Source organism: Grammomys surdaster, unplaced genomic scaffold (assembly GCF_004785775.1).
Source record: "Grammomys surdaster isolate TR1022 unplaced genomic scaffold, NIH_TR_1.0 125833, whole genome shotgun sequence".
Lineage (NCBI taxonomy): Eukaryota > Metazoa > Chordata > Mammalia > Rodentia > Muridae > Grammomys > Grammomys surdaster.
The window spans coordinates 2,571,718-2,598,168 of NW_021620661.1; the positions used below are offsets into that span (position 1 = coordinate 2,571,718).

Sequence of the window (26,451 nt, forward strand, 5' to 3'; positions counted from 1 at the left end):
TAGATAAATATTTATCATGACAAAGTTCCAATAGGTAAATACTACATGTGAAAGAAGTCAGGTTTGCATTTGCTCAGTGTGTAGGAGTAGAAAAAGTGTTCAGAGGCATCTGTAGCAATGAGGTTGGCACATGGGTTAGACTTTGAGAAGTACTATAAGAGCTTTGGGTCTTAAGTATTCCTAGAAGGAGCCATTATTTTTAAAATTTTAAAAGAAGGTGACTGCAAATGCAGCTGACGGTGTTAAATGCTTAATGCCAACCCCATTCTGTGCTTTATTGACTTTTACCTTAAGTTCTTATGCCATCTTATGCTTTCAACTTAAAAGGTTTGGGAGAAACTGAGTCTGTTTTGTTGGATATTATTAGAGTTGTTTAAGGTGATAATAGGAATCAGAGAAAAGGCTGCCTACTACTGGGAAGTAAAATCCCTTGATATAATACATGTGATAGTAATCTGAACACAAAAGAGTAACCCCAAAGTAGTGATTGGAGCTAGACCAGGGAAAAGCGATTATTAGAAAATTGTGTATAGATAGAGTACCTATTCAGTATAAGATACATAGAAAGTTGAATAGCTACTGCTTGAAAGATTGGGGTGGAAAGCTGTCAGAAGAACCAGATTTAAAAATGATGCTGATTAATATTTCTTCTGTAGTACCCATCAACTGCCTAATTTGTTAAGTAGTTTACATGCACAGTCAGACAGTTATTACCTTTCTTTCATTTATATTAGAGCTTTTGGCTGTGGTCTTAGTATGTGAATGAATGACCTTTTGATGAATAATAGTAGTCATGTGTAAGACCTTCTGCTTATCTCTGTGACTCTTGCTCCACGTATGTAGTTTACATTCAGTGGTCTGTTAAAAGAAATTGGCAAAGTGGAAAAGACTGTGGTTTTTATAGCCACAAATTCCTAAGAGGCAGTTTATGTTATGTGATTGGACTTATACCTATACCTACTCAGATTACTATTAAATAAATGTCTGCCTGGAGTCAGACTCAAAGTCACTTTGGCATCAGGTACCTTTACCCATTGAGCCATCTCACAGGCACCATGTATTCTTTTTAACCAAAACTAAGACAGAAAAACCAAGACAACAACAATAAAAAACCCACACTTCCTTTTTCTTCATGGTATTGTAATGTACTTAGAAACAATGATTCTCTGCTGTGGATTAACACAAGTTTTAACATATTTGCAGTACTGGGGACTGAAGCTAGAGTCTCATACATGCTAGCAGATGCTCTGCCATTGAGTTGTATCCCAGCATTGAAAGGATATTTGAAAATAAGAATGTTTTCTAGAGGGCTAGAGACATAGCTCAGTGTTAAGAGCATTGGCTGCTCCTCGTCTTCTTCTTCTTCTTCCTCTTCCTCCTCCTCCTCTTCTTCTTACCATTAATTTATTTATTTATTCACTTTACATCCTAATTGCAGCTCTTCTTCTCTCCGAGTCCCACCCTCACAAATCCCTCCCCCCATTACCCCTTCTCCTTATCCTCAGAGAAGGGGAACACCCCATCCCATCCCAACCATCGCACTCTGGGACATCAAGTTGCAGCATGACTAGTCATCCTCTCCTGCTGAGGCTCCATAAAGCAGTCCTGCTAGGGAAAGGAGATCCAGTGGCATTCAATAGAGTCAGAGACAGCCCTCTCTCTCACCACGGGCACTCACAATGAAGATCAAGGTGTGCATGTGTTGCAAATATGTAGGAGACCTAGTTCTAGCCTCCGCATGCTCGTTAGTTGATCCAGTCTCTGTGAACCCCCGTGAGCCAAGGTTAGTTGACTCTGTATAGGTCTTCTTGTGGTGCCCCGACCCCTTCTCTGGCTTGCTTGCTTCTATCCCCAACTCGTCCACAAGACTCCCATAGCTCTGCCTGATGTTTGGCTGTGGGTCTCTCCACCTGACTCCATCTGCTGGTGGATGAAGCCTCTCAGGGACAGTTATGTTAGGCTCCTGTCTGTAAGCGTAGAGAGTATCATTAATAGTGCCAGGTGTTGGCGCTCTCCTGCGGGGTAGGTCTCAAGTTAGCCAGTCATTGATTGGTCATTCTTTGAATCTCTGCATCTTGTAGGCAGGATAAGTTTTGGGCCAAAGGTTTTGTGGGTGAGTTGATGTCCCCTGCCTCCACGGGAGGTCCTGCCTGTCTACAGGATGTGGTAGCCATTTCAGTCTCCATATCCCTAGCTGCTTAGGAGTCTCAGTTAGGGTAACTCACATAGACTCATAGGAGCTTCCCCTATTCCAGGTCTCCAACTAGTCCCAGGGAAGCCCCCCACCAATTTTTGTTTTCTCTCCCAGCCCCAGTCCCCCTAAACCCCCAACCTGTTCTGCACACCTGATACTCATCCCCGTTCCCCTCCTTGCGCCCTCTCCCACCCAGTTCCTTTCCTCCTTCCCCTCCACCTCTAATATCTATTAGAGATATTATCTATATTTATTTTTATTTCCTCTTTTGAGTGAGATTTCAAGCATCCTCCCTTGAGTCCTCCCTGTTTCTTCTTGGGTCTGAGGATTTCTGGCTAATGTCCTCTTATAAGTGAGTACATATCATGCGTGTCTTTCTTGGTCTGGGTTACCTCATTCAGGATGATATTTTCTAGTTTCATCCATTTGCCTGCAAATTTCATGATGTCTTTCTTTTCAATAACCAAATACTATATCACTGTGTAAATAAACGTACCACTTTTTCTTTATCCACTCTTTAGTTGGGGGACATCTCGGTGTTTCCCAGTTTCTGGCTCTTATGAATAAAGCTGATATGGACATAGTTGAGCAAGTGTCCTTGTGGTATGGTGGAACATCGTAGGAGAATATGCTCAGGATTGGTATAGCTGGGTCTTGGGGTAGAACTATGACCAGTTTCCTTAGAAAGGACCAAATTGATTTCCAAAGTAACTGTACAAGTTGCACTACCGTCAGCAGTGGAGGAGTGTTCCCCTTACTCCACATCCTCTCCAGCATCTGCTGTCACTCGATCTTTGGATCATACTCATTCAGAGAGGTGTAAGATGGAATCTCAGAGTCGTTTTTTATTTGCATTTATTTCCCTGATGACTAAGGACTTTGGATATTAAAGTACCTCTTGGCCATTATAGATTCTTCTGTTGAGAATTCTTTTTAGCTCTGTACCCCATTTTTAAGTTGGGTTATTTGGCTTGTTGCTGTTTAGTTTCTTGAGTTCTTTATATTTTGGATATTATTTCTATCAGATGTGGGGTTGGTAAAGATCTTTTCCCAGTCTGTAGGTTTCCATTTTGTTCTATTGATAGTGTCCTTTACCTTTCAGAAGCTTTTCAGTTTTGTGAGGTCCCATTTATTAATTGTTGATCTTAGTGCCTGACATATGGATGTTCTGTTCAGGAAGTTATCTCCTGTACCAATACATTAAATAATATTTCCCACTTTCTCTTCTATTTAGTATATTCGTTTTTAGGTTGAGATCTTTGATCTACTTGGACTTGAGTTCTGTGCAGGGCGATCAAAATGGATCTATTTGGATTCTTCTCCATGTAGACATCCAGTTATACCAGCACCATTTGTTGAAGCACTTTCTTTTTATCATTGTATGATTGTAACTTCTTTGTTAAAAATCAGCTGTCCATAGCTGTGTGGCTTTATTTCTGGGTCTTTGAGTTGATTCCATCAATCAACCTGTCTGTCTTTATGCCAGTACCATGCAGTTTTTATTACTATTGCTCTGTAGTACAGTTTGAAATTGGGGATAGTGATACATCCAGAAGTTCTTTTATTGTACAAGATTGTTTTAGCTATCATAGGTTCTTGGTTTTCCATGTGAAGTTGAGAATTGCTCTTTCAGAGTCTGTAAAGAATAGCATTAGAATTTTGATGGGAATTGCATTGAATTTGTAGATTGCTTTTGGTACAATGGCCATTTTTTTTTTACTATGCTAATCGTACCTATCTCCATGAGCATGGAAGATCTTTCCATATTCTGATTGTTTCCTTAATTTCTTTCTTCAGAGACTTGAAATTCTTGTCATACAGGGCTTTCACTTCCTTGATTATAGATACAATAAGATATTTTATATTATTTGTGGCTTTTGTGAAGGGCTAATTTCTTTCTCGGCCCATTTATCATTTGTATAGAGGGCTACTGATTATTTTTTTTTAGTTAATTTATACCCAGTCTCTGCTGAAAGTGTTTATCAGTTGTAGGAGTTTTCTGGTAGAGTCACTAAATGTATACTATCATATCTTTTGCGGATAGCAATACATTGCTTTCTTCCTTTTCAATTTGTATTCTATTGATCTCCTTTAGTTGTCTAACACTGCTCTGGCTAGAACTTCCAAGTATATAGATAAACTGGTTGCTCTTCTAAGGGACCCACCTCATTTGATTCCCACCACCCATATGGTGGCTCACAACTGCAACTTCAGTCCTGACTTCTACATGCACTCTGATGTGAAAACATGTGCAGGCAAAACAGCTATGCATACAAAATTTGGAAAATTGAAATGAATGCTTATTAGGCTGGACAAGAAGGCTTTTCTAGAAAAAGCACTTACTGCCGAGCCTGACAACCTGAATTCAGTCCCTGGGAGCCACATGGTGAAAGGAGATCTGGTTCTGCCAAGGTGTTCTCTGTCCTTCCCATGTACACAAAATAATTTTTTTCTCTTTTTCCTAACGTGCATATCTTTAATGTATGAAATTATGAAAATATACAACTCCCAAACTTTCTGTAACTTTACTTTTGAGCCTAAAATTAATCCTATTACTCTACTACAGAGATTATAAAGTAATTTAATGCATCTTATATCCCACTATAGTGTTGTTATAGCACCTTGCTTTGCCTGATGGAAGCTGTCATAAATCTGTCAGTGCAAGAAAGGGTTTTTGTATATTCTTTTGAATGGTAACTGTTATCTGCTACTATGACTTCATTTCTTTGTAAGCTTTTAGTCATTTAAAAGAAAGACTGGTGGTGGAATATTTGATTTGAAATTCAGAGTTTGTGTGATCTTTGTGAATACTTAAAGCTGTATTATTAACTAGTAAGATTACTTCTAGAAAAATGGGGCATCAGAAAACTGTTTTAGAGAATATAGTAGTGCTTTGTTAAAGTTATTGGGGTGATATTTTTAATTCCTACCTTTATTCTTAACAGTTAATGAAAAGGAATTAGAATGATATGTTCAGCCTAGCCAATAATTAATGAGTTTTATAACAGACATTATAGATTTTTGGAAAGGTGAAAAAGCTACACAATATAAATTTTATTTTCTTAGCCTTGATGTTTGGTTTGAGATATAGTCATTTAAAGAATGTATGTGAATAATGGCAACATCTATTTATGAAATTCATGTTAAAGATAGAAGTAATTGGAATTTTGGCATTGTGCATTAACTAATGCTACTATTTTTCTGTTTCGGGGGAAGGTCTTAAGTGCTGACACTGTTCATAATGTATGAATATGATATATAACTGTATGTTGTTTAATAGCATTCCTTTGAAAAATGTGTAAAGTAACAAGAACCCTACCTAACCACATACAGTTAATACAAGACTCATGTTTATAAGTAGGAACAGATGGGTTTCTTTGTAGGTCATGTAAATGTTAGCTGTCAAATTTATTATACTGGTGTCCTCAAATGAAATGCTCCACATGCATTAGTTATTTAGCAGGCATCTAGTGACTATTATTTCAAAATCCTAGAAAATCCCTTTAAACACAAAAATAATAAAAATAATATCTGATTAGTAAGGTATCTCAGGCATGATAGAAAATCACAGGTGTGATTATTAATCACAGTCATACTTTATGTAAGAAATGGGCTGCAGATGAGACCAAGTAAGTGACTTGGTCAGAGACCCTGCATAGAGTTGTCTGAAAATGATCATTTTGGTTATTTTGGTTTCTTAGTGACGATTAAAATACCACAGTTTTATATGACAATATGCCCAGAGTTATGCTTTTGTTGTACTTTTTAATGTCCTTGGCATAATTAGCATGTATTCCATATAATTCACGCCCCATTTTAATTACATGTTTATGTTTTCCAGTGAACAAAATAAAAGAGATTTGTCTATTTTTGGACTAAATATTGCCTTGTAGTTTTGAGTATTGAAGTCCTCAATTTTTACTTCTACTTTGTTACTAATTATATGGCTTTGTTACATTTATCATTTTGTTTTAGGTGATGATTTCTATTTTATCTAGGCATTTGATTAAAATTGGTTCTTAGGGAGTTTTAACCTTGGGCATTAAAATTTAAAAGGTGAGAGTTTTATTAATGGTTAAGATTGTGTATTGGAGAGTGGCATAGTCTGGCAGACTATCTCCTTGTGGCCGAGCGTCAGCCTTCTTGTCCACCTACTGGAACTCTTAGATATAGAGACTTCTGTCCCCTATCTTGTCAGGTCCCATTCTTCTGTGTGCCAGGAGCTTCATTGACTTAAGAATATATGTATTGTAGCTTGAACTTTGTGGGTGGACAGGTTTTATTAATGAAAAAGAAAAGATTTCCTTTTGATTCAATAATTCTATTTTAATCTTAGCCAAAGTTGAAATTTTTTAAAATGTAAGGAAAAAGCTGTATTCACAGAAGTAAATAGTATGCATACCTACTTTGTTACACTATTAGTTTAATATGTTGAAGTTATTTAATAATTCCAGCATTTTTTGACATTTAAGTTGTTTTTAACAATGCTTGCTGAATTGCAGTTTTTGACAAGGACCAACTTTAGAATTTTATTGCCAATTTTTTAATGAATATATACAAATTGGATTTTATTTTCATGTATAGTTCTTCATGAGTTTTAACATATATACATATTGATGCAACCGCCACTACCTTCAGTGTGGAACAGTTCCTTTACCCTGCACAGAACTCTGAAAACTCCCTTCATAGCTATGCACTCCTTGTCTTCTCATTTTTCTATAACTACTGGTCAGTTCTCTTTTCACTATAAGGATTTTTAAGTATTTTTAAGGATGGTTTGTAACTGGTGTCATAGTTAACTACCTTAAGTGCCCAGCTTCTTTGAGCATAGTTATTTCTACCAATTCAGTTGGTTCCTTTTGTTAATGATCAGCTCATACTCTGTTGTCTCAGAGTGTTACCATTTGTTCATACAGTTACCTGTATTTAATGAAAGATGATTCTTGTATACAGCTTTTTGAGATCGTGAATAAAGCTTATAAATATGTGTACAAACTTTGTGTGAATAAATTTTGATTCCTCTGGGATAAATATTTAGAAGTGAGATTGCTGGGGCATATGATAAGTATGTATGTATATAACTTCATAAAAATGCCCAGCTCCGTATATGGCTGTACTAATTTGCTCTCATTTGCTCAACATCTTTGTCAGCATTTGATACTGTCAGCGTACTTTAGTTTCTCCTTGAAACTATTTCCTTCTGCTTTTCCTCTTTTTATGAAGTGTCTGTTCAAGACATGTTCATTTTTAAAATTGAGTTCTTTGCCTTCAATTGATTTATTTATTTAGGTTTTTTTTTTTCTCAAAGTCTGTGGCTTTATTTTTCTCATTTTAACAGCATCTGTAGAACTTTTAAGTTTTCTGATGGAGTCCGGTTTATATCTTTTTTTTTTTTAAAGCCATGCTTTACAAGTCAGGGTGACAGTTACAATTCTCACATGATATATTTTCATTATAATATAACCCTTTTTCATGATGCCTTGCAAATACAACCGATATTATTATCAGGAGCCAGAATTGTGTAAATACTGTTACAATAATACAATAACAGTGATGTTGAAGTAGTACAAAAACTAGCAAGGCTGGCCTGCTTCTTTAAGTCAGTGGTCGTCTGCACCTGGACCTTATCAGAGTTGCCTAGGTAGCACTTTACTTTTGAGTATTGTCTGCCTTTGGATTTAAGATGGCCCCAGAATTTGTTTAAATATCATTTGTTTTCCACAGAAATTTTAGATTTTTAGCAAATTGGAATGGAAGGTACAGCAATTTCTCATGTACTGGCTCTCACTGCATCCGCCTCAACCAGCATTCCTTATAGAGTGGTACATCTTTTTTGTTAACTAATACTGTTGCCTCATTATCACCCAGATCCCATAGCTAACATAGCCTTAGTCGAGCTGCTTCTGTGGATTTAAAGGTATAAATTTGGGATGTACGTAACCATTACAGTCTGCTGAATTCTTTGACTTCCCCCTTCCCCAATCTTTCTGTACTGACAACCCATTATTTTACTGATTTCTTAGTTTTGCCTATCATGTAGTTGTAGTCACACAGCATTGTAGCCAGCTCAGATTGACTCTTTGCTTGACTGATGCATTTAAGTCTCTTCTTCATATCCTGGTTCCGTATTTCCTTTTAGAGCTTAGTAGTATTTCACTGTTTACATATGCCACGTCTGTTGATTTGTGTACTGAAGGGAACAAGACTTTTGTTGGTTTGTTCTCAATGAAAACTGCTTACTTGCATTCCTGTCAGCAGTGAATAAAGCTTTCTGTTACATTATTTGTCAACACTAGGTTTTGACTGTTTTACTTTAGCCATCAAATAGGCATGTGTGAACACTGCTATATTATCCCTGGAGGCATGGTGTTGAATATTTTTTTTATGCAGTTATTTGCTGTCAGACTATCTTTAGTTAGGTACCTTTTATTGTCCATTTTAAAAATAGGGTTATTTAGTATTTTGTTAAATTTGAAAAGTTCCTTGTATGCTTTGAATTATAATCTTTTATCAGATAGGTCTTTGTAGCCAGTACTGATCTTCTCATTCTCTTGACTGTAATCTATTTTTCAAAAGTTTTAAGTGGTTTTAATTTTCTGTAGACTGATACACTGTATTGTGAGACTCTTATTCTTTTGCAAGGCCACACACAGCTATTAGCTGTCCACTGCTTGTTTTCCTTCTCATCACAGTTGGTTCCATCTTACTCTTAACTTCTGACATGGTTACTTCTTTGTGTTTCTTCTTGTGTTGCTCTTCAAATGTCAACTCTTCACCTTGATGAATTTAATGTAAGTTTTCTTTCAGTATTTGGTGTATAGTAGTCCCTTTATTTTAGTACTGCCTCTCTCTACAGCAGGGTCTGGTCACTTGCCTTGCTGGTGGAAAAAAGTAATAGTGATATTAATAGATTACAGCAGTGTTACTATACAGGTACATGTTGTTCTCCTATTTCCAATTTTTGTGTTAATATTGAAAACAAGTCACTAACTTAATATATAATTTAGTTTCTGTGTCAACTTACCTTCCTTTTAAAAGGTGTTAATTTTTATTAAAGTTGAATTTTATCTTATTTTTATTTTCAATTGTGTTTGAATAAATATCTTCACTTTTATTACTTAAGAGTAGAAAAATCCTGTAGGATATCGTTAAAAGAATTTTCTTACAGGATAGTGTGGAATAAGTATGACTAGAATAACAGCTGTGTTTAAGATACTTCATTTTTTTGTTTGGGTTTTTTATATGTTTCCAGTTGTTTTTTTTTTTTTTTTTTTAATAATCATTGGGCTGGGGGAAAAAAAGTCAGGAGGTAAAAACACTTGCTGCTCCTGCAGAAAACTTAGGTTCCTATCCCAGCGGGGTGTTTTTTTTTTTTGAGACAGGGTTTCTCTGTGTAGTTCTGGCTGTCCTGGAACTCACTCTGTAGACCAGGCTGGCCTCGAACTCAGAAATCCGCCTGCCTCTGCCTCCCAAGTGCTGGGATTAAAGGCATGTGCCACCACTGCCCAACCATCCCAGCAGGTCTTTAACCAATAAAACAATCATAAAACAGCTTCTAGTCAGATATTTTCTACCTGGTAAAAGCTTACTATAACTAATTATCAGTCTCGTCCTTTGAAAAATGATGTAAATAGCATAGTCATTTGTGATGCCTGTGCTGGTTGATGTCTTTTTAATTTTGCCCAGAGGCTGGTTGTCATAGTTACTTTCCTGTTACTGTAAAAAAACACCATGACTAAAGCAACATAAAGGGAAGAGTTATTTAGGGCTTACAGTTCCAGGGGTTTCGGATTCATAATGATGGGACAGCATGGTGACAGACATGACAGCAGTCACAGAGGCCGGAATAACTGGGGCTCATATCTCACACCCCAAACAGGAAGCTTTGAAAGAGCTCACTAGAAACAGCACATGACTTTTGAATCATCAAAATGGGTTCCAACAACATACTCCCAGCAAGGACACACTTCCTAATCTTTTTTTTTTTTTTTTGGTTTTTTCGAGACAGGGTTTCTCTGTGTAGCCCTGGCTGTCCTGGAACTCACTCTGTAGACCAGGCTAGCCTCGAACTCTCGAACTCACAGATCCGCCTGCCTCTGCCTCCCAAGTACTGGGATTAAAGGCGTGCGCCACCACCGCCCGGCTCACACTTCCTAATCTTAAAGCCATCAGCAAGTGACTAAGTATTCTAATGTCCAAGAATTATGAAGGACATCGCAATCAAACTACTAAACTCATATAAGTTGTAAACATATTACATGAAATGTTTGCTGATATATTTTCAAGCATATAAATCAGTACCCTTTAGAGAACATATTTCATAATACTGACTTCTTATTAGATTGGTCAGTTTTTCATTCGTTGAACAAATGTCTCAGGTACATTTAAGAATAATTTCCTAATTTGAAATCTATACCCAGTTAGGTGGTGGCTCATGCCTTTAACCCCAGCACTTAGGAGGCAGAAGCAAGTTGGATCTCTGAGTTTGAGGTCAGGCTGGTCTGCAAAGCTAGTTCCAGGAAAGCCAGGACTATACAAAGAAATTCTGTCTCAAACAAAAATAAGAGAAAGAAAAGTAAGAAGGAAATGTGTTTCCAATACAGTTTATAATAAACTCAAAATAATTGGCTAGATGTTTGGTATTTGGAATACTTGATTTTCATATGTAGATTATCTAAGGTTTTTGGTTTGGTGTAGGGGTCTGCTATGTAATCCAAAGCTATATTTGGAACTCAGGATTATCTGTGTCCTCCTAGTGCTTGGGCCTTAGTGGTCCCGTGAAGTATAAAAAGCTTGATGAAGACTGTTTCATGATGCTACTTTGTGTTCACTACTGTGCATCTTACAAGCTCCAGACTTAATATTATATAGGTCATATATTTACTCAATACATACATAATTTTACAAATTTGTCCCTGTTATGTAAAAGTGTCATTATCAAAGCCTTATCAACTAACATTTTTTTTCCTCTTTTGATACTAGTAAATATACTCGTATAGCAAAAACTAGGGGCAATACTTTAAAGTTAAGGTGTTCAGTCTTAAAGCAAAAGCTAAAATATGCCAATTTCTTGGTTTATGATATAGGCTAGTAGTTTTTATAGTGTACATTGGGTAGGTTATATGTATGATCCCATTATTAAAATCTAATAGCTACCTTTCTCCAGCATATAAGGAAAAAAATGGGATAGCATTTCCTGTCAAGTCTGATGATCTAAGTTCAATCCCCAGGACTTAGTGGGATATAAAGAACCAACTTTTGCAGGCTATTTTGTGACCTCCACATGGACAAAGTGTCACCCACACTCCGATACACACATCTATGCAAGTGCATATAACCAATGAGTAAATAAATAGATAAATAAATGTATACTTGAATATTTCTTTAAAAGTTAAAAAATAAATTAGACACAATGTTTCTGGTTTTAACTTTGTTTTATGTTGAGGGCATTCTGTATGTTTAATCTTTGCTTCTACCCACTTAATAATTGATCTACTGTGGAATGGCATTTTGTTCATATGCACTTACAACTAGATTTATAGATATGTACATCTGAATTCATTAATTCATGTGTTTCAAAAATGCACCATGGCTTGAGATTCTCCCTAACCTAACAAGGTTTAACATATGCTTGATGTTACAAACCTGTTTAGGCTAGAGTTAATGAGAATTGTGTTGGTCTGTGGAAGATGTTGGAATTAAATATTTGTAGAGGTTGGCAGCATAATACTCATTTCTTGTCCTCTTGGGTTGCTTCCTCATCCCTCAGCAGCCAAAACTCTGTAGTTGGTTGGCTCCCTTATTGTGAAATCTGCCTGCACATACCATCTAACACGTCTTCCTCTACACTTGAACTCATTTCTAAGTTACATATAGCGAATACAGTGCAGATGGTCCAAAAGGCTTTTATTCTGTGTTTGGGGAATGATGACAAGGATAAGAGGCATGTACATTTTTGGTAGAACACAGGCATTTTTCCCAAATATTTTTGATTAATTGTCACTTGAATCTGTGGATGTGGGACACATAGATATGAAGGTTCAACTGTGTAATTTCAAAGAATTATACAAACTTGGAATACAACTACATTACTTCTTCATTCTAAAGTTATAAGCATAGAAGAAATCTGTCTTCTGGGGAAATAATGTTTTCAATGAGCTGACAGCAAAGCAGGAAACTTTAACTAGAGAAGGTGCTAGCAAGCTTGTAGATTAGGAAAGTGGTCTTTTGTTACGATTGAACTAAGAAGACATTTCAGAAATGAGGGAACTTCATGAAAATCTTAGCTTGTTAAAGTGACTGATAGTTGATATGATCTTCTAAATACCAAGCACTGTATTATTTGTGAGGAAGAATGCTAAAATGAGAAGTATTCGGCCACCATGGAGGCATTTAGATTTTAGTGGAAGAAACAATAAATAAATAGGTAATGTAGACAGGTAGCAGTGAGTAGTAGGAAGAAAGGTGAAGCAGAGGGTAAAGAAGTAAGAGTGATAGAAATAGAATGTAAATAGAGAGTGCATATAGAGAGATAGAAATAGTATCTGTAGAGAGATTATATTGAAATAGTATAGGTGGGAAAGGGAGGAAGGAAGAGGTTGGGAAACACTGGGGTGAAATTGGAGTAGAAGAAAGTGAAGTAAGGCCATGTGACTTGAGTGACAGTGGCCAAGCACGGTTGTTACTAGAGGTCTATCATTTTTGTGCTTGGAGAGTTAAGTACCTTAGTATATTGTTCTCATTTCAATCCTTCAAGAGGATACTATTTTATATATCAAGAAACCAAGGTCCATAGGTGAAATAACTTTCCGAGAGTCACGGAGTTCATCAGTGGCCTAGCATTGACAGCGCTCAGGCAGCTTGATTCCATATCACTAATCTTGAGCTTCATACCTGGGGAAGGGTACTAGGGAATTTCATGAGCATGGTAGCCTGGGGCTAAGAATAAAGCCTTTTTGTTGTAAGGATTTGGGATTTTATTTTCTGTTAAGCCACTGGGTATTTTGAAATGCCTAGGAGGTTGCTTTTGATTCTAGAATTCAGGAGAGAAATCTGAACTACATGAGCACATTTGGTAGTCTGCTCTGTGTAGGTTATAGATGAAACTTTTGGCTAGCCCATTACAATTCTTTGATTTAAAGCTAAGGAGTCTACTTGATTATTTTATTGAACAAATGTATGTGCATGTATTTTTATGAGTGTTTATTTGCATAAATTAATGAACTCTTCTGTTAATAGGTGCGGGAAGATGTACTAAATTCATTGAATAACAACTTTCTTCAAACACTAAATCAAGCTTGGAATGATCATCAAACAGCTATGGTGATGATTAGAGACATACTAATGTATATGGTAAGTAGAGTTTTTCTTTTTAAAAGTCCAATGTTTAAAAACAATGTGTTTTGCCTGCATGCTTGTATATGTGCCATGTGCCACAGTGCCCACAGAGGTCAGAGAACATTGTATCTGTTCCCAGGAACTAGAGTTACAGGTAGTTGTGAGCTATCCTGTGGGCAGTAGGAACTGAAACTCAGGTCCTTAGCAAGAGCAACAAGTACTTTACCACTGAACATCTCTCCAGGTCCTGGTTTTTGACTTTTAAGTAAAAATACTTCCTTTGTAAAGCCTACCCTCGACCTGTGTCAGTCAAGTCTTAATCATGCGCGTTCATTTAACATTAGAGGAAAACACTGAAGAGGCATGACTTAAAAAATTGTTTTGTTGGGCTGGAGAGGTGAGACATCTCAGTGGTAAAACACTTGGCAAGCAAGCAAGCAAGCAAGCCAAGCAAGCAAGCAAGAGAGCTGGGGTTTGAATCCCCAGGACCCATACCAGTGTTGAGTGTGGTGGCTCATTTGTATTTACAGCTTTGAAAGGTGAGTTAGGATTCCTCAGAGTAATCTAACTAGCTACACTATCTATATTGGCAAATTCTGGGTTTCGTTGAGAGACCTTTCCCCTAAAAGGATGCAGGGAAAGAACTGGACCTCCACAGGCATATGCACCTGCATTACCAGGTTTAGGCATGCATATGAAAAGGAGAGGAAAACAATGTTTTCTTAATATTTAGCAGTGCTTCAAAATGAAAAGTATTTTTAAAAGCCTTTTAGTACTTCTTCCTGAGGTAAAGGTAGTTAGTTGGATGACAATATGAGTTGAAAGCCAAATCTTCTAAGTTTATAAAACCTAACTATAAATATTTTCAATGACAAAAATATCAAATAATAGAAAGTTTCTCATAGTTATAGTTTTCATAGCTGCTGTCCATCTCTTGTAAATACTTGCAGTGTATTTCTGCAGTTAGTCTTGTTTAAGCCTTCTTGCGCTTTATTGGTGTTGCTGTTTTTTTTTTTTTTTTTTTAATCAGTCAAGAAAATGATCTTTAGAAAAATGGCTTGGGAAACCTTGGATTTCCCTCCCTCCCTCCCTCTCTCCCTCCCTGGTTTCTCTTTGTAGCCTGACTGTACTGTACTGGAACCTACTCTGTCGACCAGGATGGCTCAAACTCAGAGATTCACCTAACTGTGCCTCCCAAGGGTTCAGGTTAAAGCTATGCACCCAGCCTGAGATTTTTATTCTCAATTTAAAAATTCTTGTAAGCTTACAGAATAAATCTAAATTATTTTACTTAATTGTGTCACTACAAAATTAATCAGTCTAATGACTTGTTATTCATGTTTTTTGTTTTCTCTGCTTGTGTGCACGTATGTCTATCTTTGCTTTGCCTGTATATGTTTGTCCACCATGTGCATGCAGTGTCTGTGGAAGCCAGAAAAAGGCATTGACTCCTGTGGAACAGAAACTGCAGTTGTAAACAGTGTGGTGCTGTAAATGGAGCCTATGTCCCCTGAAAAGCAGCCAGTGCTCATGACCACAAAGCTATCTCTACAGCCCTTGTTGTCAGTGTTTATGTTGGAGAATTGGACATAATGATTTTAGTTTAACACTTTACTCTCTTTAGTTTTATTTTCAGTTCTTCAGGTGCAGTATGACAAGAAAAGCTTGTCTTAGTTTATTTCACTTAGCAGAACAGAGCAATTTGGAAAGTATTAACAATGAGAACAAGCAAGTAGAGTTGTTGTTTGTTTGTTTGTTTGTTTGTTTTGCTGAATGAGTTCAGACAAGCCTTTACCCCTAATTTTATGAGGCCTCTTAGTGGCAAAAAGGGAGAGGCCACTTTATTTTTCAGGGATGAAATAAAAAGTAATCACTTTCTGAGCATTGCATTCTGTCAGGTTATGGGTTCAGTTTGTGTTAACAATTTAAAGATAAATGGGATAGCATGGGAAGACAAATGTCTGTTATTCAAGTGTGAAGGAAGCTGGCTACTCTTGTCCTCTTTGGAGTTTTAATGAGTGAGCCTTTAAATTCAGTACCAGCTGTCTAACACAAGTATACAACCACCAGGAATTGGAATTTTATTACCCATTGTCTCTTAATAAACTTTTAAATTTATGTTTACTCAATTTTTAAAATTGTTTAATGTCCGTTTTCATAAACAATGACATCCCAAGGCTTGTGTACCGACTCTAGTTCTTACATGACTATGTCAAACAGTAAGTTCATGTCAAATGTTGCTCATTTCTAGAGTTAAAAATTATGATTGGGTACTATGGGGTTTAGATAAACCATTTATTGTAGAGCATGGCCTATCAATAAACTCAATTACAATGAACTAATATTGACTCTTCTTACCCCTTAATGCTCTTAATAATCCATATGGTAGCACAATACTGGATGAATCCAGTGACATACTCTACCATTTCAGATGCTCTACTAGATGGCTTAGTGTCAGCCTTTGTCCACTGTCACAGACCTTCTGGCAGCCCTCTATCTTGCCTGGCTTTTAGACTCCTTTTCTCTGGTTGGGTGTCTCCTATGATTGCTCATCAGTCTTCAGCTCTGTCCTCTGGCTTCTTTCCTGAAAAAGGTCTTACATACTATCTCCCTCTCAGAAAAGGGAAGGGATCAAGTAGGACCCCCCCTCCCCCCCACCCTCTCATACTATCTCCCTCTCAGGGAAGGGATCAGGTAGGACCTCTCTCTCTTTCCTTTTCTTTTTTCTTTCTTTCCTTTCCCCTCCTTCCCTCCCTCCCTCCCTCCCTCCCTCCCTCCCTCCCTCCCTCCTTTCTTTTTTTCATTTTTCACCTGTATTAATGCTAGAAGATATCTCCTGTCACAGGCCAGTTTTTTTTTTTAACCTGTGTTAGGGATTGTATTCATTAGTACCTGATCTGTACCCTTAAGTGTTTGGGAGTTCTAATGTTTTGTTTTTATTGATCTTAATAAATGTTAGGCATGTTCAGGTCATGCATGCTTGGGATAAAATTCAACTAAATTTTTCTGATGGATCACCATCTTCCAGGATTGGTTTTGTTTTGGGGTTTTTGCTTGTTTATTTCTTTTATTTCTTGGGTAGCCGCCCTGGCTGTCCTAGACCCTGCTTTGTAGACTAGGTTTGCCTCATACTTCTAGAGATCCGCCTGCTTCTGCCTCCCAAGCTCTAGGAGGCTTGCAGTACTACTGCCCGGCTCTCCCAGGGTTTCTTTTCTTCCTTTCAGGTAAATGTCAGATTAACAAATGTTGAAACTTGTTCTCTCTGGTTTTATATACACTCTAAACAAATCCCAGTAGAGCATCTACCTCAGTTTTTGTTCCATTTTGTCTTTACTGGGGTCACTATGGAGAAGTTATAGATCTGGATACAAAGTGCACTGCTAATCCTCCTCCCTTGTTACTTTTCAGCAGCATTTGGCACAGCTGGGTGCACTTTTCTTTTAATATATTGGTCCCTGGTTACTGTGACAAAGCACTGTGCCTCCAACCTTCTGCTTCTTCCTTCTCAGCTACTGCTCCTTCCACATCCTCCTCTTCCTCCTCTTCAGTAAATCAAGGTATCTTTGGACTTTTTGATTTTTCTTCTACTTACTCTTATAGCTATTTGTGCTTCTTTACATAGTTCTCAAATTGTATATATAACTGTTGTTAGAGATTTGGCTAACACTATCTGTTTAGATGATGGCACCATTTATCGTCTGGAAGGCACCTCAAACTTGGCATTTCCAAGTGAACTTGTAATAGTCGTTCAGGTTGCCTATATCTTTCCTTACTGGAATCTGATTTCGTATGTTCCTATCTATTGGCCAAGATCAATCTTCTCCCCCCACCCCCGTTTTTTTTAAAATTAGTGTAACTAGTCTTAAAAGTAGGTGTGTATGTGTACACACACACACACACACACACACACACACTAGTCTTAAAACACCACTAGACATTTCTCTGTTCTGCTTTACATATTTCCCAGATGAATTTTTGTTGTTGTTTTCCTTTAAAAAAAAATCATACCACTTACATTTTCTGGGATTCTCATATCCTTTGTTTTGAAAGGTTTTAAAAACTGCCCTTGTTCTGATTAAACATTTTGAAATTGCTTGTCACAGCTGGGATAGAATTAGTGGTGACCCACCTATGATCTCTAGACTTGGAAGGCAGAGTCAAGAGAATCAGGATTTTAAGGTCATCTTCAGCCACAGAGTGAGTTAGCATCCTGTCTCAAGGAAAATGAACAGTTCTTGCTAGTGTTCTGATGGGTTTTGCTTTGTAGGTTAGGAGTGTGCTCTTTTGTACTCAGAACTGTTCTTTAACAACATTCACAGTATCTTGTCACTTACTGAAATTTGGAGCTAATAATTAGTATGAAAATTACTTGAATGGAATTTCAGTATGTGACATGCAGGTCTGAAAACCCAGTTCCTAAGTAGAGATTGGGGGTAGGCTGCTGGCTAACTCAGTGTGGAAATTACAGTCAGAGCATTGATTCAGTCTGGTAGTTCAGAATGAGATGGTGAGATTTCATGTTCTTACTTAAGATGCTGTATAATTTTCAACTTAGGGATTGTTTATTTCCAAAATTTTCCGTTTAATATTTGGAGCCACTAAAAGCAAACCTTCAAAAACGTGGATTATTGTCCTAACTATTGTATAGCTTATCTGCTAGACTGAATTGAGGACAGGGACAATGCCTATACAATAATTTTGTGTCATAACACCTAGCCCAGCTTCTTGTACAAGCTAGGCATATGAAAGCAGTATAGTATATGATCTTTTTGAGTTGACTGCTGTTTCAAAATACTTACTAGATCTTATTTGAAATTCAGAAGAATTATCTTCACATCCCATAAGCCTTTATAGCCTTTATTTTCCTGTCTCAAACTTTTTAAATACATGTATTATTCTGTTTTAAATTTAAAATATACCAGAAATGACATTTAAAACTAAGGAAAATTATATGTATAATATACATTGAAGTAATTTTTGAAATATTATTATGTATACTCCTTTATATTTTTATTAAATCTTTGAGAATTTCATACAATGTATTTTGACCATATTCCTAATTCCTCCAGAATCCTCTCCGACCTCCCTAACAACCCAGGTTCATTGTATTCATGTCCAGTTTGTGCTGTCCAACTACTTGTGGGTATGAGTAGTCGTAGATATACCAGGTGTTAGTGTCATTAAAAATGACTTGAATTTTCCTCTCTTAGCAGGATTCAAATGCCAATAGCTCTTCAGTTACGGATGGGACTTCACGCCTAAATCCCCTCCTCCAGTCTGAGATTTTATGAGGTTTAGCTTATTCAGGTCTTGTGCATTTGATATGCATCTTTGTTGACTCTGCAAAACAGTTTCCTTGAAGTGATCCACTACCTCTGGCTCTTAAAGTTCTTCTACCCCACTTTCACATAGATCCTTCAGACTTTTGGGGAGATGGGAGATTTACATTACCTGTTCGGCTGTTGAAGGCATTAGAATTTGTAACTGCTTTATTTGAATTCACTTTTTCATTTTTTTGCTGTTTTTTTTTTTTTTTAAGATTTATTTTTGCCTGTATGTATACATGTGTACCTGCTTGTTGCCTTTGGAGGTCAGAAAGGAGGACATCAGGTCACCTGTAACTGGAGTTAACAATTGGTTGTGATCCATCATCATGTGAATGCTGGGACCCAAACTCTGGTCTTCTGTAATGAGCCAAGTACACTTAAGAACTGAGCTTTCTCTCCAGCGTTAGATTTATTGTTTCCTTATGTGTAGCTTTTAAGAAAAGAAGTTTGGGGGAAGTTTCATTTTTAGTTTAGATTACCCAGAAAACTAGTGATTGGGAAAAGATTTGTAATTTTTTGAAACAGAATCATATCCAGGTTGGCCTCAAACTTACTACGTAATAAAAGATGACCATTACCCTCCTTGCCTTCACCTCCTGGGTTCTGGGATTGCATCATGTCTGTGATAGTGAAATGGAAATCTAAGGTTTTTATGCTTAGTAGGCAGGTACTCTATCAGCTGAACTATATTCCTAGCCATATTTGAGTGTTTTATAGACTAATGTTATATTAAATAGTTTAAGTTAGTTCACCCTGGTTTATTTTCTGTATACTATAGAAATAAATAACAAAGGAGAATCTTTATAAATGTTCTATAGGCTGCCTTTAGCAATCCGAGTTAACATTAAAGGAGTAGAAAGCCATTTCTATAGGGGGTTGGAAGGCTGGGTAGAGGTACATACCACCAATGCTTGGCTAGAGCTTGGCTTGGCTTTTCCCCCTCTTACTAACAGTATGCCATCCCCATATAACATGTTTAACATGACCTCTTAAAGGTATACCAAAGCATAGGTGAGAAAGGAAAAACAAAACCATAAGGGATCAGGGAGTAGATAAAGGAATTAACAAGAAAGTAAAATCACACTAATGTGCTCAGAAACCATAGCCAGTAATCCCAGCCAGTATATTATGTGTTGGTCTTTGAAAGCTGGGAGCACGGGAAAGTGTTGATAGAATTTCCCAGATGACTTTGCCTTATCCTCCAAAGAGCAGAAGTGGTTTGGTTCAGATGAATCACAGTAACCTTCCTTTACACTTTGCCTGAACCTCACTAGAGTATTCAGAACTGGCTTTTGTATATCTTAATTTTTAAAAAATTTTCTGCATACTTTGATCATATTCTTACTCCCACATCCTACCCACCTAACTTCATGTTCTCTTGTTGATCTGGTGCTCTTTCTCACTTACAAATAAAATCAAAACAAATAAGACAATCAATAAGACAAAAAAATTAACAAAATAAAAAATGCACAAAAACCTCTGGAGTACATTTTATATTGGATATGAGGCCTGTCCTGGAGTGTCATTGATGTACCTAGTAACACTTCTTTGGAGAAGACTGATTTTCCCTTTTCTAACAGGTACCAGTTATAAATGGTTGTCTAAGGGTGGAACTTTGTGTCCACTGTCTCTTCTCAGTTCAGGGCTGAGATTCTGTCCGGTTTGGACCTGTGTGCAGGGCTTGTGCTTAGAGCACAACTTTACTGATGAAGTATATGGAATAAAGCTTACTTTGGAGTGAAGTGCTGCCAGAGTGTGTGGGAAGTTTGAAGCAGTGAGAAAATGCTCAATGATGATTAAGAGAGTCTTAGCTTTAGTTTGTGCTTTGTCACTATTTCACTTACTTAATGCTCTGGGTGATCCTGTTTTTCCATATCTATAAAACAGATTTATTGTGTAAGAACTCTGGTGCTTTCTGGGAGTCAGAGAACTCAGTGCATGGTTGGAATTTCTGGATCCTGTCTAGAAATGGGCATGCAATGGGCATGCATATGTTCATGTACCTCACATGATTTGCTTTTATTTGTATGGCGGGCAGCATGAAGCCATCTGTAGAGTCTCGTAAGGGTATACTGATTAGATCACTAAAATTTTCAAGTTCTTTCAGCTTTAAAGCTTTGAACTATGTTAGTATTGAAAGGCAACAGCAAAATATAATATGTGGGGAGTGGTGAGAAGGAACAAAACTGGGAGCGTTGGTGTTGGTATTAAGTCGATCACAATTTAGGAACTCTTAAAGTAGATAGCAACCTGGTGTAACAACACATCTCAGTGATAAGTAGGTAAGTAATCTACTTAATCATAGCTGACAACATGTTCATAGTCCATAGTGTGGGCCAGGCACTGTTTTAAGCGCTTTTACCATTTAGTCTTCACAATATGTCTTATTGTTGTTTTTAGGTAGCTATTGTATTAAAAGTAGTTAAACAGTAAAAATAAAATATTTCCCTGAGTATATGACAGTAAATATCTCTTATTACATAACTCTTTCTATCCACTACTTTATATATCCAGCTTACAAATGGAATATTAAATTGTCTCCTTTTTATGGATAAAGAAATGTAAGGTATAGTAATTAAGAATTGCAGTTAAGAGAGATTGATTTAGCAAGATTATTCCTATCTATATAGCTAGAGTAGTGAGATGATTCCAAGTCTTTTTTCATTCCATGCCTGTGGTCTTCATGACTTTGCTGTTTCACCTTGTAGTATTAGTTATATTATAGTCAATCATACAAGCCAAGCCATCTGTCTAGAAAAATTAGTGGTAAGCTGGGAGTTGAACTAACATTCACCTTTGTGCTGTGACAACAGATTCTATAATGAGTAGATGTTTCCAGTTCCTTCTCAATCAGCAATTTTCTAATGTAGAAATTCTTTTAAACAGTTAATCCTGGTTTCCCATACCTAATTTGGCAATGATGACTAATGAAAACATTGAAAATGTTTTTTTTGTTTTTTGCTTTATATGTTGAAAATAATAGTAAAAGTCTCACTCTGAAAAAGTCAGTTTCCAAGATCAGTTACCAGTAGTTCTTAAAAACCATCATGGGAATACTTAGACTCTCTGAAACCTGGCACCCTGCACCCTGGCAGTTATGCCATCCATTGACAAATCATAAGCCTATGCAAAATTAAAGTTTTGGAGTTTTTTGTTGTTGTTGTTGTTTTTTGTTTGTTTGTTTGTTTTTAGGAGTGGCTAGCTTTAATTATCAACTTGACACAACCCAGAATCAGGTAGGAAGACTCTCCTTGAGGGGTCATGAGTTTACCTGTGACCATGTGCATGGGGGGATTGTCTTAATTAAGTTAACTGATAATGGGCAGGTCCAACCCAGTGTGTGGGGTACCATTTTTTTCTAACTAGGAGGTCTTGGATACAATTTGTAAAAATGAAAGCATTTCAGTCAAGCAATTGACATACATGCATTAATTTCTCTCTGTTCTCAGTTGTGGATGATATAGGACTAGCTGTTTGAAGTTCCTGCCTTGACTTCCTCACAATGACTGTAACCTGAATTTGCAAGCTTAAATACATTTTAATAACTTTTATACCTCCGTTGCTTTTTATAAGAGCATTTTATCACAGCAGCAGAAATAAAATTAGAACATGTGTATAACGTAAAAGTAAACAAGTGTTTTTGATAAAGTTTTTCGACCTAGAATTGTAGATGGAGTATTCTACGTCGGATGCTTGTTTGGTCAGATTTGTTGACCAGATATCTCATCTTTCATATCCTTACCCCAGTTTTTGACAGTTTATTTTGCCAGTTGCTGAGAAATAGTCTATTTCATTTTAACTGAGTAGCTTGAGGTTTTGTTACTTAGCAAATATAAAGTTAGGATTTTTTTTTTTTTTTTTGTCTTCTTGAAATATGAGAGAGAGAGGGGGGCGGGGGGAGGGAGATAGATTTCTTTCCAGTTATTTTAAAGTGTATCCTTGACATTCTTAAGTTTTTGGTTTTTTGAAGTCACTTTCTGAGTAAGGTAAGAGGTATGAAACACTGGCTTCCTGGGTTGTGTCACTGTCGTCCTTCTTGACCCCCACCTCTCACTTTCCACTCCAGTTATAACATTTGAATCTGATTTATTTGTAGTTTTGTGTTGAGGGAAGGCAGCGTTAATAGTTGTGGATTGACGGCTGGTATTGTGTGAAAAACTAGAGGCAATGGATGATACCTTCTTCTAAAGAAGATTTAATTTTCTTTTAGTAGGTTGACAAATAGGAAAGCATGACCTCTTGGAAACTACTTTAAGGCATTATTAGGGTTAACATGTTTTTACATGTTTAGCCTCACCTCCTCACCCAGGCAATAGCTGGGGCACAGTGGCTGTAGCCCCTTTAAGATCTCAGCTACAATCCTGAAGTGTTACCCATGCTGTTTTCCATATAGTCGTATTTGACCTATTGGACTACATGTCTGCCAGCTAGCATCTTAGTGCTGTGTTCTCTTTATTCTGTTGTGTTTTGGATTTTGTTTTATTTTATTGTTGTATTTCCTCCATGGCTTAGTTCTGGAAATCTGACTGAGCTAAGAGGGAATACTGAAAAGACACAGATCCAGTTGTAGAAAAGCTCAGATGGGATGGGTCTTGTGCTCTAAGGGAGACCCACCACCCATGACCATCCAGAAACTCAGCACTTACATTTTCTCTTGAGTGGAGAAGGCAAGTTTATAGTATTCAGCTGAATGAGGAGGCAGATGGTTTAGCTAATCTCATCTTGATAGGAGGTTCTTGTAGGGGAGTAGTCTCAGGCTGCAGTCATCCTAAAGCAGAAAGCTGTGGTTGATAGCTCAGCGTTCACACTAGAACCAAAGGAAGGCTTTGCCAGTTCCCATGAGTCTGAAAGTTGGGGTCCTTGATATGGCTAGGCTCATGTCAGCATTTTACTCAAGTAACCATCTTGTAATTAACAGTTTGGTTGTTTCTTTCCTCTTTAGAACCTTTGCCTGTTGTATAGCCAGCCCCCATGTACTAATCTGTGACTTTGTGCCTGTAGTACATATTTAACTGTACTTGTCTCTCTTAGCCCCTTAAGTCCAGGTTGTGGTGATGATTTTAAACACTGGTCTGTGTGTCTGTATCTATCTGGTGGTGGTGTAGATTTTTAAGATTATGGTAAATAACTCCCTGTAGAATTTTTCTTACAAAACTGGAATTCTTTTTCAACATCTTCCCCAGTACCCAATTCTGCTCTTTGCATCTATGATTTTGACTGCAGTGGGTACCACATGTAAATGGAGCAGTATAGGATTTGTTCTTTTTCACTTAGCATTTGCTTTTCCGTGTTGTGAAATATGCCTGTTTCCTTTCTAAGTCTGAATAATACTCCACTTTATATATAAACCACATTTTGTTTGTACCACTCATTCATCATTGCACATTTTAATTATGTTTAGAGCTTGTGAAAATTGCTGCTGTGAACATTGTCCCTCCAGCTCTGCTTTCTCTATTTTGGGTGTGTACCAAGAAACATGACTGCTCAGTCATAGGCTAACTCTGGTTTTCATTTTTGACAAATTTGGATGCTCTTTTCCACATCTCCTGCACTGCAGTACTAAGAGTTCAGCTCCTCTGCATCCTGACCACCACTTACTGTTGTTCACTTGTTGCTCTTGTTTTGTTATGTTGTTGAGTGCTTATTTTATTTATTTAGGTTTTTGGAACAGTGATTCTTTGTGTAGTCTTGGCTGTCCTGAAGCTTTTTATAGGCCAAACTGGTCTCAAGAGATCTGCCTGCCTCTGCCTCCTGAGTGTTGGGATTCAAGGCATAGCTTTGTTTTTTATTTTAGTAGCGAGTTTTTATTTTTAAATGTGAAGGCAAAGTGATAGCTTTGGCAGTTCTTTCTGTTGTTGTCAATATTACAAATGGATGACATTTGTGGTAGATGTTTGCAGATAAGGAAACAGACATGAAGGTCATAATTACTAAGTGTCAGAAATAGGACTGATTGAAAGAAATGTTTTATGCTTCTTGAATGAGTTCTTTTTTTGTGTGCCTGCAAGTATGTCTGTGCCCCATATTCATACAGTGCCTTTCAAGGTCAGAAGAGGGCATTGGAGTCCCAAGACTGGACTGTGAGGTGCTAGGAATTGAACCTGGAATCTCTAGAAAAGTAGCAAGTGCTCTTATACATTGTATCATCTCTCAGCCTCACTGATTTATGCCACATGTCTTGGGAACTCCCATGAGTCTAATAGAGATTAATTCCTTGAGTTATTCTCCTGCTCATTGATTATAAAATTTTACAGTGGGGAACAGTGTATTTTAGTTTATCTTGTATTTTGGTAGGTGATTCCTAAGTGAAAATTACAAGATTTTTTTTTCTTTCAACAACTAGAATGTTATTTATTTTAAAATTTCACAGCCTTGAGAAAGATTTTGAGCCCACTGTACAGTGTTTGAAACCGTGACTGAGCTTAAGGCATCCAAATCAGGTTTTTCAGTAATATATCCTGTGCTTTTCTACTCAGTTTATCACTAGATAGTACTGTGTATTCGCACAGTAAGTGTACACCTTACTACTTTACACCTTACCTGGTGACCTTTGTAAAAAAATGAAATCAGAGTTCCATTGAGGAAGTACTAAGTTCATTTTGTAAACCGAGTTAATTAGACTTTTTTTCTGATTCTGTAGAAAAACTTATTTGATGCTTTGGCTTTTTACTGTTGTTTCTGTCTTTGTTGTGGTAAGCCCTTTTTAACCTATATCTGTTTCATGGCTTGAAAGGAACCCTGTTTGAAAGCACTTCTATTCCTTTTTGATAAATGACATTGTCTTGTGAGTAAGCCTATCAAGGCGGGTTCAAACATGTTCTGACAGACTAGCTATGAAGAGCTTAGTAGGGGCCATTTTGTTGTTGTTGGGGTATGGGTGTATGCTACCACCCTCAGCACCTGTGTAATCTTGAAAGCAAACATTGTTCAAAATAAACACTAGATAGGAATGGTAGAACTTAAACTTTCCTCCTTTTGTACACTGATTACTTCATGAGCCTGGAGCCATGGACCATGACTTGTTTCTCTGTAGCATGACTTTTCATACCATCTCTTGAGTAATGAAACCATTTGGCCCACAGAGATATTTCTTGACTCTGTTGAGGTTAAATTTCCTAAAAAGTACTTTGGCATAGTGGGTGTTTGAACCTCTAGACATGCTTTTGTTTCTGAGTTGGGTGTGTTAGTGCTTTTGAGCCATCAGGAGGGAAAGGATAAACTTCGATAAAATGGTTAAAGTTAAAGTTAATATCTGTGGCCTTGTAGAGCCAAGTACCTCCTTAACTGTATCTATTGGAGATAATAGGGACCCCTAGGCCTTAATTAGATATTGGAGGAAGGAATTCGATAAGGAGATCACCTGGTTAAGGCTATAGCTAGACTGTATTTCTCTATCCCAGTTCCTACATTGGTATTTTAAAAACAAGTAGTGCTTTTCTTAAAAATTGTTAATCTAGTTTATAGCTGTTCTTAGCAAAGACTGAAAAGTTGTAAGATACTGTATTACAGATGTGTTTACAAGTTGGTTTATGAAGTGAACCATTAAAAGTCAGTAGTAAGAATCTGACTCCCTACCTAGTTCTGTGAAAGGAC

The 26,451-nt window shown here is 37.1% G+C and overlaps 1 protein-coding gene across 3 annotated transcripts in view; it reads left to right on the top strand.

Moving 5' to 3' along the window:
• Positions 1-26,451, top strand: part of Cul3 (cullin 3) — a 75,356-nt gene that overhangs the window by 24,437 nt on the left and 24,468 nt on the right. For all 3 annotated transcript variants that reach the window (XM_028789452.1, XM_028789450.1, XM_028789451.1), the window contains one exon: positions 13,433-13,546. In XM_028789452.1, the coding sequence (XP_028645285.1) occupies positions 13,433-13,546 (114 nt within the window). The remainder of the gene's footprint in view (positions 1-13,432; positions 13,547-26,451) is intronic.